At 42.9% G+C, this 14,627-nt stretch overlaps 1 protein-coding gene across 3 annotated transcripts in view; it reads left to right on the top strand.

Moving 5' to 3' along the window:
* HDX (highly divergent homeobox) overlaps positions 1-14,627 on the top strand; it is a 131,738-nt gene that overhangs the window by 80,140 nt on the left and 36,971 nt on the right. For all 3 annotated transcript variants that reach the window (XM_033946834.1, XM_033946835.1, XM_033946836.1), the window contains exon 8: positions 490-697. In XM_033946834.1, coding sequence (XP_033802725.1) covers positions 490-697 — 208 coding nt within the window. The remainder of the gene's footprint in view (positions 1-489; positions 698-14,627) is intronic.

Raw genomic sequence — 14,627 nt, 5'->3', positions numbered from 1 at the left:
GCCCCTGACTTGAAGTCAGATATTGATGGCCTTTTATTTAGTTTTAAGTAATCAAGAGTATTTTGATTCATCTAGGATTGTGACACCTTACTTTATTTCAAGATTAAAAATTGCTGTGTTTTGACAGTGACACTGAAATTTGTATTCCTTAGTTGAATAAAGTTAAACCAAAATGTTTATATACTATAAGCATATCAAGACTGTATTAAGGAAGAAGCCACTAGTTATGTATGAAAAATTGTGCACACCTGAAATGGCAGCATTTGAACTATAGGACAAATTTTATTTAACTTTTGTCCTAGGCACTGGAAAGATCACAACTCCTCTGAAAAATCATTCTGTGTGACTTGTGAGGCTAAAAAAGTTAAATTTTAGACATTCTCATTATGTTAAGTGCAGCTTTCTTTCCTTCCTTCCAGCATTTTCACTCACAGTGATGTAATTTATCTCTTAACATGTACTGTTTCTGTATAATTATGACCCAAAAAGACCTGGATTGGGAACCGAAGGCGAAAGTATCGCTTGATGGGTATCGAGGTCCCACCGCCACGGGGTGGCCCTGCTGACTTCTCTGATCAGCTGGAGTCTAGCGCATCTTTAATGCTTACTTCAGGAGAGGAAACTGTCCTTGACACAGGAGAAGATAACGATAGGAATGATGACGTTTCAATCTGCCTGTCTGAGGAAAGCTCACAAGGTATTCATTGACAAGCTGGTGATTTCTTTGCAGTGTCTTCCATCTTACCTGTGTGTACCATATAGGGAGTGGGTACCCTGCACTAAGGTTGCCTAAGAGGTTTAAATACTTTTGTTCAAGCAAGCAATTTTAAAGCAAAAAATCATCATGTAAATTGATGTGAGATGATGCATTGGGTGCATTTTATTCTGTCATTAAGAGACCCTTTAAGTAAGTGGCAGTAAGCAATAATGTGTGCTTAAAACCACTGCTTGAAGTCTGTGGCTGCAGGGTGTTCTCAGGTGCCACATGCTAATTTTAGGCTCGGTGCTGGGGGCATGTTTGGAGGCAGAGATTAGGCATGCCCTACTCTAATTAGTTACCACATGGATACTGGCGCGTGCTGACCCATTGGCGCAGGATTCATACGGGAATTCATACCATCTGCAAAATATGTGACAGTGAATGCTAATTTCAAAACTAATGCCATTAATGGGGAAAAAATAAAAAGTGGCCTCAGCATGCAGGAAACACAAGTGCTAAAAATAGAACATACCACTTTTTAGAACAGCTTTGTAAAAGAGTCCCTAAGTTTGCAGAAAAGTTAGCACTATATACCACTTTCCACTGCAGAGATATCCTCTAGTGCAGTGTTCTACAACCTTTTGACACCTATGGACTGGCGGAAATAAAATAATTATTTTGTGGACCAGCATTGGTCCACGGACCAGCAGTTGAAGAACACTGTGCTAAGTCATGGGCCAGACCCTGCCCATCTCCACCCAATCTCCACCCCAGACCCTGCCGCATAATAGTACTAATTGTAACACAATTTTTTCTATTCATTTTTCACATATACACACACACAATATAATCGTATTAACCACAGAATTAAACTACACAAAGCTTATTGTATGCTTCTCAATATTCATTCCTACCAGAACACAGATAACCCCATGCAAATACGGGACCAAAAACTAAAAGTACTAATATATACAAACAAGCCCTAAGATGCAAGACTCTGCATGCAGTGCAACCCCAGAAGAAAAGAAACAAATGCATGTCTTCCTGAACAGACAGCAGATGTAAATCAATCACTAAATTAAAAAATAAAATCATTCCCCCTACCGTTGTTGTCTCCTTCCCTCCATGCTGTGCCTTTCCTGCTGGCCTGCTCCCGCCTAGCCATTTTATGCCGCCCCCCAGAGATATCTTCAGGCCGGCTCCCTCTTCCTCAGTGCTGCAGTGCACAGAGTTGTGGGCAGCGGCTCCTCGCACGTCCCGCACCTCATCTGGAAGCCTTCCCTCTGACGTTGCTTCAGGGCGTTCGGTTCAGTTTCCCTTACAGCTCATCCGGATGTGACTAGATTTCTTAGAGGTGTGCTCGTTTGCAGCCACCGCTGCATTTTCCCATTCCCACGGGAACCTTAACATTGTGTTGAAGGGCCTTACTAAAGCCCCTTTTGAGCAGCTCAAAGATGTCTCCCTTTTGGACCTTACAGTGAAGGCAAGACACATTGCAGATCCGCAAGCTCTCTTGTAGAGAGCCTTTTCTCAGGATCATGGAGTCAGGTGTAACTCCATGCTGTTCCTTCTTTTCTTGCGAAAGTGGTTTCTGAATTGGGGGGAGTGTGGAGAGCATTGCTGGATCAAGATGGAATGCTGGATCAGGGGTGGGGGGTACTGCATCCCCACCACATGTGACACAAGTGCTGATATGGGGTGTGGGGTCATCACCATTCATCACATGAACCACGTGTTGAATCATGACGCATACGCCATGAGACATGCTGGATCGGGAGGGGATGGGGCATTGACACACACACACACACCCCCAACATATGCACTGATGAATAGTCATAGACCCTACCAAAGGTAAGAACCTAATCTTCCATTCTAAACATTTATGTATGTAAATGTTGGCACCTAGTTTAAACATTTCATTTTATTGTACAAGTAGTGCTAATTAAACAGCAAAGCCACACAAAAAAATTAAAACTTTTGAGGCAAAAAAGCAAAAACAACAACCTGAAATTAAAGAATATTATCTCCTTAATTGCTCTTTTAAAATTCTGGCCAAAATGATTACTTTTATGTATGCCAGGGTGCTAATGCAAAAGCCAAGTGGGAAGTTTTTAAAATATACAGTGGTACCTCGGTTTGCGAGTAACCCGGTTTGTGAGTGTTTTGCAAGACGAGCAAAACACTCAGCAAACTTTTGACTCGCAAACCGAGCACTGCCTCGATCAACGAGCATTTACAGTCCAGGAAGCGCCGCTTCAGGGGATTCCTCTTCCATCTTCCGTCCAGCCTTCTACATCGGGTGCCTTCTACAGGTTGGAGGACCTCTGTCTGGGCCTGCACGGCTGGGTGCTGTCCTGCCTGTGCGTTGCGTGTGATGCACAGCATCTATCATCGGCGTTGAGCGTGTCGTGCGCGGCATGCGAGTGGGGCGGTGCTCGGCTGCGTGGGCTCAGGTGGGGGCTCTCCAGCATGCGAGGGGCATCCGACGTGGAGGGCTGGCCGGCGGATGGAGGAGGCATCCATCTGAAGCAGCACTGCGGGTTCTCCGGCGGCTGGCATCCCCCCCCAAAGCGGCACTGTGGGGTTCTTCTTCAGATGACCGACAGAGAAGGCAGACGGAGGAGACAGCGCTGCAGCACCCGGCCCCGACAGGTACAGACCCCGGGTTCTAGAACGAATCGTTGCTGTTGCCACTATTTTCTATGGGGAACTTTGTTTTGATAAACGAGCATTTTGGATTACGAGCATGCTCCTGGAATGGATTATGCTCGTAATCCAAGGTACCACTGTATGTGCATTCCCATTCTAAAATGGCAGATGAAATTGAATATCCTTTTTATTGGCTGTGTCAAACTTTTGAGCTGCTGTGCATTAATGGCAAAATTTAGCACAAACTAACTGCAAAGCCTGTGTGTTAACTGTTTGGTGTATTCTTGGCATCTCTCCATACAGTTAACACTGATACAATACACTTAATGACAAGTGGGTTAAGTCCCCCAAATCACAGGCTGTTGCAGAAGGAATCAAATAGTTTTTCTTCCTCAATGGGCTGTCCTGCCTCTCTTCAGTTTTCCTTTTGCAAGCGAGCTGGAAGATGTCCTTCATTTAGATATAGCCAGATTCTTGAAGGGGGCACTCAGATTGCATTCTCTGGTTGCATCCATCCTCTGGTTGCATGCATACTTTGGTTTTATGCATCCTCTGGTTGCATCCATCCTTTTTCATCATGGAACCTTAACATTGTGCTGCAGGGTCTCGGTAAGGCTCCATATGAGCCTTTACAAGACATGTCTCTGCTGAATCTGATGGTCAAAGCAATCTTTCTAGTGGATATCCCCTCAGTAAGGTGAGCTTGGGTTGCAGACGCTTTCATCCGAGAGCCATTGCTTAAAGTGACAGAAAATGGGGTTTCCCTGCGCATATTGCAGAAGGTAGTTTTCTCTTTTCACGTCAGTCAAGAGCTCCGACTGCATGCATTTCAGACCACAGGTTTGAAGAAACTGGACAAAACGTTGAAGGTACTGGATGTGAGAACAGTTCTCCATTTTCTCGAAGTGACAAATGACTTGACTCTCCGACCACATTTTTGCCCTCACTAGTAAGTCCAGGCTGGGCAGGATGGATTTGCTTGGTGATATTATCACCATAGGGCGGAGGCCCGGATGACCCCCCCCCCCCCCCAAGAGTTTTGCAGAATATCTACATGATCTGCACTTCTTACCTTTACTAAGTTTATAGAGTGAATGCAGCAGCGCAAAAGGACGATGCCTTTGGGCTTTCAGTATTAAGGACAGGCTCATCTATTCTGCCCTAGATTCCAGGGACTGCTTTGGTAATCTCATTGTCAGGACTCATATGCTTTGTGTAACAGAAGGGATGATTAGGTACTTTATTTTATTTATTTATTCAATTTTCTATACCATTCTCCCAGGAGAGCTCAGAACTACCTCAATGATAATCTTTCTGTTAACACAGCATGAGTCCTGACACCCTGCCCTAAAATTATTCACCTGCTTAATGGCTCAGGCAAGTATGTCTGTCCAAAACTGGAGATCTTCTCATGCCAGTCAGATATTATGAATAGAGTACCATATTATCATTAAAATTGCAATTAAGAGTATGCAAACCCCATAATTGTTAATGCTTGTTGCACTCAGGTGGATTGATTGATCCAGTTTGTTTATATATGTTATGTTTTGATTAATATTGTTCATTATCTTTGTTCAGAGCAGAACAGGAAGTGTCTTGTCGGGGAAGTTCCCCATACCCTTCCTTCTTATGTTTCCTATTACAGTGGTTATCAACTGCTTTGGTACAAACTGAAGAGAGGCAGGACAGCCCACTGAGGAAGGCGGTAGAGCTGAAGAAAAAGTATTTGTTCCTTCTGCAACAGCTCACGATTTGGGGAACTTAACCCATTTGTCAGGAATCGTTTGCTGGGTTAACAGAGAGAAGATTATTGAGATAAGTATCTTATCTTCCTTTAACTCTTTCGCATTACCAGCTGTGATATCATACTGCACATTAAGGGGGTAATACAATAAATTGTGTTCCTGACTACACTTCCACCACTGTGGACCAAAGGATGCGCATTGGGACAGGTGGAGGTAAAAGGACGCAGCCGGCACTCTGCAAGACGCCACCAAGCCTCTTAAGGGTGCCTAAGAGCCTGTGCTCGACCCCTGCTTAATAATAGGTGAGCCACCTTCAGGGATGGCCCTGAGCTCCAAAGAAAACTAAGCAGACTGGCTAACAGGTTCCCACTGGGATTGGCCTGTCAGCCACAGACTGAAGTATGTGCGATCTCAATTCAGGCACAGCTGAAGAAACGCTTCGAACACAAGAATCCTTGGAAAAAAAGGAACTAAACGCTGAATAAAATAATAAAATTTGGAGAGCAGAATGAACACACTTCTGCAGGCACGCTTGCAGAATGAAAAAACTGTAGGTGGAGCTAAAGAGCTCAGTGAAGTACAGAAGAGGCACCAAGAAAAATCCGACCAGAATTCCTTATGCAGATGGCACACAGCTATAGGGACACTGCCCACTTGTCTAGAATATCTCACCTATCTACTGGAAAAGAGCTTACCAGGGTAAGTACATAATCTCTTTTTGTTTTGGGTGCCACAGATTTGATTAAAAGGAATTTTCAAGTACACCTGGATAGGTTGCCTAAGCATGTTAAACCTTATGAACTCCAGAAGGAAGAAGGAAGCTCTCTTTAGTACAGTACAAGTATTACAATGAGCAATAGGAATAAATTTGAGACTGAGATCATACTTACACCACATACTCTGTCTTAGGAGTGAGGTTCATTACTGTTATGATATGTGCAAAACCAATCCATTTGGAAATATTGCCTTGGAAATCCAGTCTTAACTATAAATACTCTATGGTGAATTCCATATTGGGAGTCACCACCCTGGAAAAGGCAATATGTTTTGATCCCTGTCTCAGTGTGCAATAGTAAAAAAAAAACAAATAGAATGTTAGGAATTATTGAGAAAAGAATAGAAAATAAAATAAATTATTAATAAATTCTTGATTTTTTTTGTAAATAATTTAAACATGTAAGGGGGAGAACCCCCAGAGAAACAGAATAGTGTTTTAAAAAGCAATTAAGAGGGAGTGAAAAAATGCATACATTAGTATAAGAGTTATAAATAAATCTATATCAAAATGTGATTATTTTGAATTATTACCAGCATATTATACAGGGTAGAAGCAATAAAAGGAAGTTTTTAGATAGTTTGCCAAAGTATTATAGTGTTTCAACATAATTTAGTAAGGAACAAAAGCCAGAAAACATTAAAACAAGGGAGGAAGTGAGAGCATGCAAGAGAATGTACAGAAGTTACACAGCAGAACTTTATGTATGAAACTTGATCTCTCTCACATCTAGGAATTTCTCCTGGGATATTCACAACAGAACATGAGTCAAATTCATTTGCATACTTTGGAGCCCTAGAAAAAGCACCTCATCTTTATTATAATTTTTTTGTATATTGTAGAATGGTATCCCATTTGTTGCCATGCACAATGCTGTCACTTTCAGAAAGGGAAAGGAATTGCAATGACCAAAAAATGAGATTTACTGTACTAGCAAATTATGCATCATGCTTCCATCTCCAAGGACCTCTGTCTGATTCTGGTAATTGGTATTCAGTGCACTTAAGAAGTTCCAATTTGGAAGTGAGGGTTGCTGCTATGCTGTTTAGGAGTGGTTCAAAGCAGTCTTGCCCGAGATGAGGGATGACAGTATCCCACCATCTCCAAGGCACCAAAAAGGGAAGACCTCTCAGATCTCCAATGAGAGTGGGCCCACTGGGCTCCTTACTTAGAGTGGAGGAGTAGCCTAGTGGTTAGAGTAACTACCTCAGCACCCTGAAATTTGTAAGTTCGTTTCCCACTGCAGCTCCATGTGACTCTGGGCAATCACCCCAGGTACAAAATAAGTACCTTTCTAACATATGTAAACCACTTTGTGCAACCATACAGAGAAAACAGTATATTAAGTCCCCCCCCAACCCACACACCTCAGGCATCCTCCAAGAAAGGAGCATAATTTATATTCCTGACTTAAATAATTGGAAAAATAAAAAACAAAAAACCTTTGTAGTTACTGTTTTTAACTCAGCAAAAACTATAGCGGTTAAATTATATGGCCTAAGACTTGTAACATATAAAATTTGGACCCCTGCTCATTGGACCATCATGGTGTTAAATGTAGATGTATTTTATATATCCATGGAAGCTCCCTCCTACCCTTTACTAATAGGTGCAGAGCAGAACTAGGACATTTTCCCCAGAGAATTCACCATACTTCAAAAAAGAAAAAAAAAATTCAGTAACAAACTCTCTCCAATACTGGGCATTTTATGAAGTATTACATAATCCTACACAAGTCACTCAGGACCTATAAAACAAATATGCCATGTCATAGCAGCATAAGCACTCAGAATCACACAAGGATCTTGACCTAGGAAAAGGCAACATTGTAGGCTGAATTATTTTAGATCCTTATATAGAGCCAAAGCCAGCTTTAGAGGTACAAGTGGCAAGGGCAGAAATTTGAGAGGTTGCACAAAAAACGATTGGATGGTTATTTCCTCTTCATTTTGGGACAGAATTAGGGTCCCCTATGGAAATCCCAAGGGGATTGAGCTGGTTGTATCTCCCTTACACAGCCCTATAATGAAACGTCATGCTAACAGAATAACTGGTTTTAGTCACACATTCTGAATACAGATAGACTCTTACCAAGCACAGAATAAGTGACCACAATGTAAAAATAGAAATATATAGACAGAAATTAAACTGTATTGTAACAGAAAAATAGAGATGCATTTCGTTGTACTTTGCAAAATATAAAGATAACATATAAATTCCCAAAATAATATATTACAATTAGATAACTAAGTAAAAGCTGGATCCCTTAGATCTCCTTGTTTCTAATCTAATCTTTAGTTTATATACCGGGTAATCTCTGCGCGGAGCTCGACTCTATTTACAAAAGGCAGAAGACCAGATTTTACAAAGAGGTAGAAAAAGAAGAACAAATGAATGAAATTTAGCCTAGCCTAGCACAAAATGGGCCCATCAATGCTTAACGGTTACCAAGGCCAGGATTCGCAAAAACCCACATTAAAAAGTAATGGTCTGCTAATGCAGCCATTTTGATACCGAATCTAAAACTCCGAGACATTCTTTAAAAATCACACATGCATATGAGGTCGGCGGACAGCAGCGAAGATTCGCTAAATTTGCATGTGCCCATCACTGGTGATAGCAATGAGCACAGAAAAAATGCTGTCAACGCCATTAAAAACAAACAAACAAACAAAAACACAGCAACAGTGGGAAAGATGCTCACACTCTCCCGCTGCCCTAAAATCCCGGCTGTGGCCCCTCCCACCCCCCCACCCCCCACTGCAGGAGAGATGCCCACTTTTTCCTGCTGCACTAACTAAATTTTCACTGCGACCCAACTTCCACCCACCCCATAGCAGGAGAGATGCCACTCTCGCCTGCTGCACTAAACTACCCACTGCGACCCGAACACTCCCTCACTTAGTAGTGACCCTCCATCTCCGCCGCCCTCCTCCCCCTTACCTCAACAGATGAGCCAGAGGGATGTGCTGATGTGTCATCTAAAATGGCAATTCCCCTTACCGGAGTACTTTTTTTTGGGGGGGGAGGGGAGGTGGAGAGATTGGGCGCCTTCATGGCAAAGGGAGTGGGCATCCCTCCTACCTTTTTGCCATGGGGTCAATTGGGATGGCAGGAGGGAGTAGGCATCCCTGGTTTTATCTTTTTGGGATTTGGAGGGGGGGGACGGTGGCTTGGGGGTGCTAGAGCTGGGGGGGGGGGCTTTTTTAATGTGACAGGTGGTGCGTGTTTGACACATGCACAACATCTGTGCCATTAAAAAAAAAACAACAGAAGCCTTAACAGCAGTGACTGCTTTCCCTGTCACTGCTGTTAAGGCTCCACACATGTGTCAGTCGTTGAGTGAGCGATTGAATTGGTTGCATGCAAACTTGATAGCGAATCAATCGTTGTTGGAGAATTGGCCAGAGAATCAGCCAACAGCGATTGAATCACTATCTTTAGTGCAGGGGTTTCCAAAAGGTCGATCGCCGTTGCCTTCACGTTCTACCTGCTTCCCGGCGCATAAACACCGAGCCAACCAACTTTCCCCACCCAACATCAATTCTGACGTCGGAGAGGAAGTTCCAGGCCAGCCAATCGTTGCCTGGCTGGCCCGGAACTTCCTCTCCGACGTCAGAATTGACGGAGTGAAGGCTAGTCTGGCCCAGCGCTTCTGCGTCAGGAAGCAGGAAGAGCTTGGGGCGGCTGTAATTTGGAGGCCTGTTTCCTAATGGCGGCGGCAGTGGCTTGGAGAAAGAGCAGGGAGAAAAAAAGAAAGGGGCAGGCATGGAGACAGAAAGAAGGGGGGCAGGGAAACAGAAAGAAAGGGGGGCTTGGAGACAGAAAGACAGACAGAAAGAAAGAAAAAAGGGAGCAGGAAGAAAGGGGAGAGGAGCAGGGAGAGAGGAAGAAAAAGTTGACAGAGGGAATAAGGTCTGAAAGCATACAGCAGGTTGAAAGAAGGCAAGAAATATTGGATGCACAGTCAGAAGAAGAAAGTGCAACCAGAAACTCATGAAATCACCAGACAACAAAGGTAGGAAAAATGATTTTATTTTCAATTTTGTGATCAAAATGTGTCCATTTTGAGAATTTATATCTGCTTTCTATATTTTGCACTATGGCCCCCTTTTACTAAACCACAATAGCGTTTTTTAGCACAGGGAGCCTATATCGAGAGCAGCACAGGGTATTCAGCGCAGCTCCCTGCGCTAAAAAACGCTATCGCGGTTTAGTAAAAAGGGAGGGGATATATTTGTCTATTTTTGTAAAGTTGTTACTGAGGTGACATTACATAGAGTCATGTGCCTTGACCTCTGAAAAAACCCTGGAATATAAATAATTAACATTTTCTCTGCGTACATTGTGCTTTGTGTTTTTTTTTTTTTTTTTTTAATTTTATTGTTGGTAGATCATTTTGACTTGGTCATTTTAAAAGTAGCTTGCAAGCCCAAAAAGTGTGGGCACCCCTGCTTTAGTTAATCTAGCCCTAAGTCATCTGGGCAGGTCATTTAATTATTGTGAAAATAACAAAAGTTTTCTGAGTTTTCCGAAACAATTGAATAATAGAATAAGGAATTCCATTCCAGATCTCCTTTAACCTAAAAGTATAATGTTGACAAACTTTCCCAGCTGATTTAATTCCCTTAAAAGAAGGGAATGAGAATTTATGCTTCTGTGTAATCCTCGAATAGCATGACCTTTAAACATTCCAGTGTAATAGAATCAGCGATTCAAATATTCCATAGAAAAGTTTAAACGCGATGCATGCACATTTAAATTGGATCCTAAAATAGATGGGGAGCCAATGAAGTTTTCTCAACAAGGGAAAAACATGATCAAACTTTTGTTCCCCAAAAATCAATTTTGCCGCAGCATTTCATATCAGCTGGAGACGCTTTAAACTGCCCTGCTTAAGGCCCAAATAAAAAGAATTGCAGTAGTCCAGTTGATCAAGTACAATGGACTGCACTATTCCTGATGGAATAGTGTCCTGACTTTTCAACATATGCACCTATATGTAGGTGCCTGGAGGTGTCACATCTGCCTGATTGGATAAATAAATAAAATTATTTGGACTGGTGGCATCAGAGGCTGAGAATTTTGGTGCCTTTTATTGCTGGTGCTCTGAGCCAATTTTTTTACCTGACTAATGGGTTAACCTAGCCTTGTAGCTGAGAATCCAGAGGATGGCAGTTCCCCAATGCAAGCAAATTATTTAGATAAAAACAAGTTGTTCAGCAATCAATCCGTTCTACAAGTTGTTAAAAGCAGAAACTCTGCTTTTTATTTAAGGTTGAATTAAATCTAATGAATCCAGCTTTTACCCATTCCCCTCCAATCATTAAACTGAAATAGAATTCAAAATCTTCCCTCTCCCTTATCTTCTCTTTCTGTTCCCCCTCAGTGCTGCCAGAGTGTACACTCCAACAAAAAGGGACTATATGGGGCCTTACTCCTGTGTGCACTTTGCCATGTCTTACCTTCTGTGCTACAAACTTGTTTGGGAGGTGGATACAGCAGATGGTAAGCAGCCATTGGTTTATAAAGCCACATGCTGCCTTTTATTGGAAAGGGCTCTTTTTTTGTTCTGCTGCTTCTCAAATCCATCTCCCTCACCTCTCCCTACCTGAAGCAAAGTGAGGCAGCCATCACAGAGCTTTTTGGGGCTCTTCCTGCTGCCCCCCAAAATAACTACTTCATTCATGGTAGAGTTACCCCTCATGCTTCTGGTAGGTTGGAGGGGAGGATTTTAACAACAATGATGAAATTGTATGAATTTGTAATATCTTGTTCTCTTAGTCTTCCGCGATTGGTGTCATGATTGTTGCAGTTGACCTTTTAAGATGCAGATGTACTACTTGGTAATGGAAAGACTCAAGTCCATCACTTCCACATGTTGTTAGTAGAACAGTGTCCTATCTCCACAGAGAATTTTTATCCTTGGAGCACAGCCTATGAAGCACAGAGCTATGAAGTGGAAACCATGCAAAAATTCAGATCTAGACCTCTTGCCATGTGGGATATAATCTAATGTTGTATGCCACTTTTGAGCCTTTAGGAAAAGCAGTCCGTGCACCTATATAAATAATACATATACAGTGAGCACACACCCACACCTACTGTAATAGAGGAGTTATAAAGGCCAGATTGATATAAGTAATATAGAATATGTAATATAGTAGTGGGAAGAAGTGGATTAGGATCCTCTCCTTTTTATAAAACACTGGATTTAAAAATATTTTCTGCTGGAATGCATACAGTACATATATCTAGTACAACTTTTCTAAGCCTCTGTGAGAATGTCTTGAAGAGGCTGCAGACACTGGAAAGAGAAACCAGAGGCTGCTTTATTTCTTGGCTGAGAGAGTTAAATACTTTGTCTGGATAAAGAAGATAGCCCTGCAGTTTATAAGCTCTGGGAATAGGAACTTACTGAGTGTGCAGTTCTATTACCCTAATGATTTTCTTGAAAAATCAGATATCTTAGATCAGTATCAATTTTGTTTTCACACAGCCCACAACACAAACAATATTGTCCACCGTTGATGTTTTAAGGCAGGGCCTTGATAATTGTTCCCATTATTTTCTAATTCTGTTAGATATTTCATCTGTTTTTGATACAATAGAACATGCTGTACTTATTGAATAGCTATAATGTTTTGTTAGAGGGGTTCATCTCCTTTTTGATTAGGAGTCCTCAAGAAATCAGATTACAGGATAAATTCTTCATTCTGTTAGGTCCCTTCAGGATTCCATACGCTAGGTGTTCAGTCCCAACCCATAGTGCCAGTATTGCAGGAATTCACATCTTTTCAGAACATATGGTGCACTCCCCCTAATGGTAAAAACAGTTTCAATTTCTGCAAGCAATCTGGGCAGAAGTCTTTTGCTATTGCTCTGCTTCTGTTTCTTATTTTTTTTATTAAAGTTCACATAAACTTAATTTCTCGGTGGCTTCAGTGCCTTGAGACCCCTCCCCTGTGGTCCGCTATAAAAGAAAAGGATGCAGTCCTGCGGAGCCGGACAGCAGCTTCACAGAGAAACTCGGGTGGATCTGTAAAGCCAGCTTGCTGTGTGCCAACTTCTGGAAGTACCAGGGGTCCCTCCCATGGAGTTTGCTGGCTGGTGACCCCACAGTCACAGGTTTCTAGTGCAGGCTGAGTGTGTCTGGACAGAAACCCACCCAGGTTTCAAGGTGCAAGCTGCCTTTCCCAGCCCCAGCCGAGTGGCAGAAGATCCATGGGGGCGGAGGTTGGGGTTGGTCTCTGGCCGACTGGCAGTCCGAAGATCTGCATTCCTGGGCATTTAGAGTTGTTCTGGGACAGAAAAGCCCTTGTTTCTCAATTCAGCTGCTGAAAAACGCAGACAGGCAGAAGGCACCATTGTCTGTGAGTAACTCCATTGTTTCCCGGGGGGGGGAGGGGTGTAGCTTGGAAAACGTTTTAAAACCCGTTTTTCACAGTTTCTGTGGGAATGGTTCAGGTCCCCCATCTCCCCAGACTACAAATCGCTATTTTATTTATTTTCAGATGTTTATTTTTGCTGTTTGGGTGCAAATTCATGACTGTGGCCATCTTGGATTTTAAAATCTATCTTTTTTTTCTAACTTTAAATTCTGCCTCAAAAACACATCAATTTGTGACTCAAAATCGATTGGGATGGACTCCCCAGCCCCTAATCTATTGGATTTGGACGTTGATTGCGCCGGATCGGCGAATTTGAATTGCGTGCCGTATGATACCGGGGGGTGGGTAGGAACTTCAGACTTTGCCTCCTCCGTGTCCTCTTGGGCTGGGGAGCCAGCCTTGGTCTGTACCCAGGGGCCATTCTGGAGTCTGGTGCAGTTCACCTGTGTTCCGAGTCTGAGGACTCTTTGACACACAGCATGTACCTCAATAGTGCCCTGCCACTGTAGAATGGGCCTTATCTCTGGATTTTATTTGGCTCCTCTGAATTGTGTTTCCTCAGACCCCGCTCATTTGCAGCCAGCAGGTGCGTCAGGGCTTTTTTGGTCTATGGCATCTGTGGCAAAGCTTCTTTTCAGGAGCTCTCTTTTCTGGCCATGCCAGATTTCGATTGCAGTAGTTGCCATGCAGATTTTCTGTTTCTTTTGTCTCCTGCCACTGTATTTAATTTGAATCTGGCTGCTGCCTTTACTGAGACTGGTCTCCCTGAGCATCTGGATTTGGAGGTTCTGATCCTCCTTCGCATTTTCAGCAGGCTTCTGTTTGCCTATTTACGGCTGGTGTTCTGAAAGAGCTCCATTTGGGTTTTTCACTTTCCAGGCTTCAGTCCTGGTTTATTGTCCTGTGCTGTTTCATTCCGTCCACAGATCCTGGGACAAGTTTCAGAACCATGTGATCCCTGAACAGCGTTTTATCCCAGGACAAGCAGGCAGCATATTCTTGACTGATGGGTGACGGCACCGATGGAGCCCCGGTACGGACAATTTTAGACCAAGAGTATCATCATTTGCTTGGCAGAGATGGAACGTTGTGGAAGCACCTGCTGACATAGAGACTGAAGAGTTTGAAGGCGGTTGGACGGCAGGAATGCTCTCATGAGGACTGTGTCCAGCACCGCTCCAATGAATTGAAGTCTCTGAGTGGGGATGAGATGAGACTTGGGAAGATTGATCTCGAACCCCAAAAGTTGTAGAAACAGAATGGTTTGGTTGGTGACCAGGAGTACTGTATGAGATGAAGTGGTCTTTATCAACCAATCGTCTAGATAAGAAAACACCTGAAGGTGGTGGGAACGTAGAAAGGCAGCC

The sequence above is a fragment of the Geotrypetes seraphini genome, chromosome 5, assembly GCF_902459505.1.
Source record: "Geotrypetes seraphini chromosome 5, aGeoSer1.1, whole genome shotgun sequence".
Taxonomy (NCBI): domain Eukaryota; kingdom Metazoa; phylum Chordata; class Amphibia; order Gymnophiona; family Dermophiidae; genus Geotrypetes; species Geotrypetes seraphini.
Note: the sequence above shows the minus strand (reverse complement) of the source record. Positions and strands in the feature narration are given on the sequence as shown.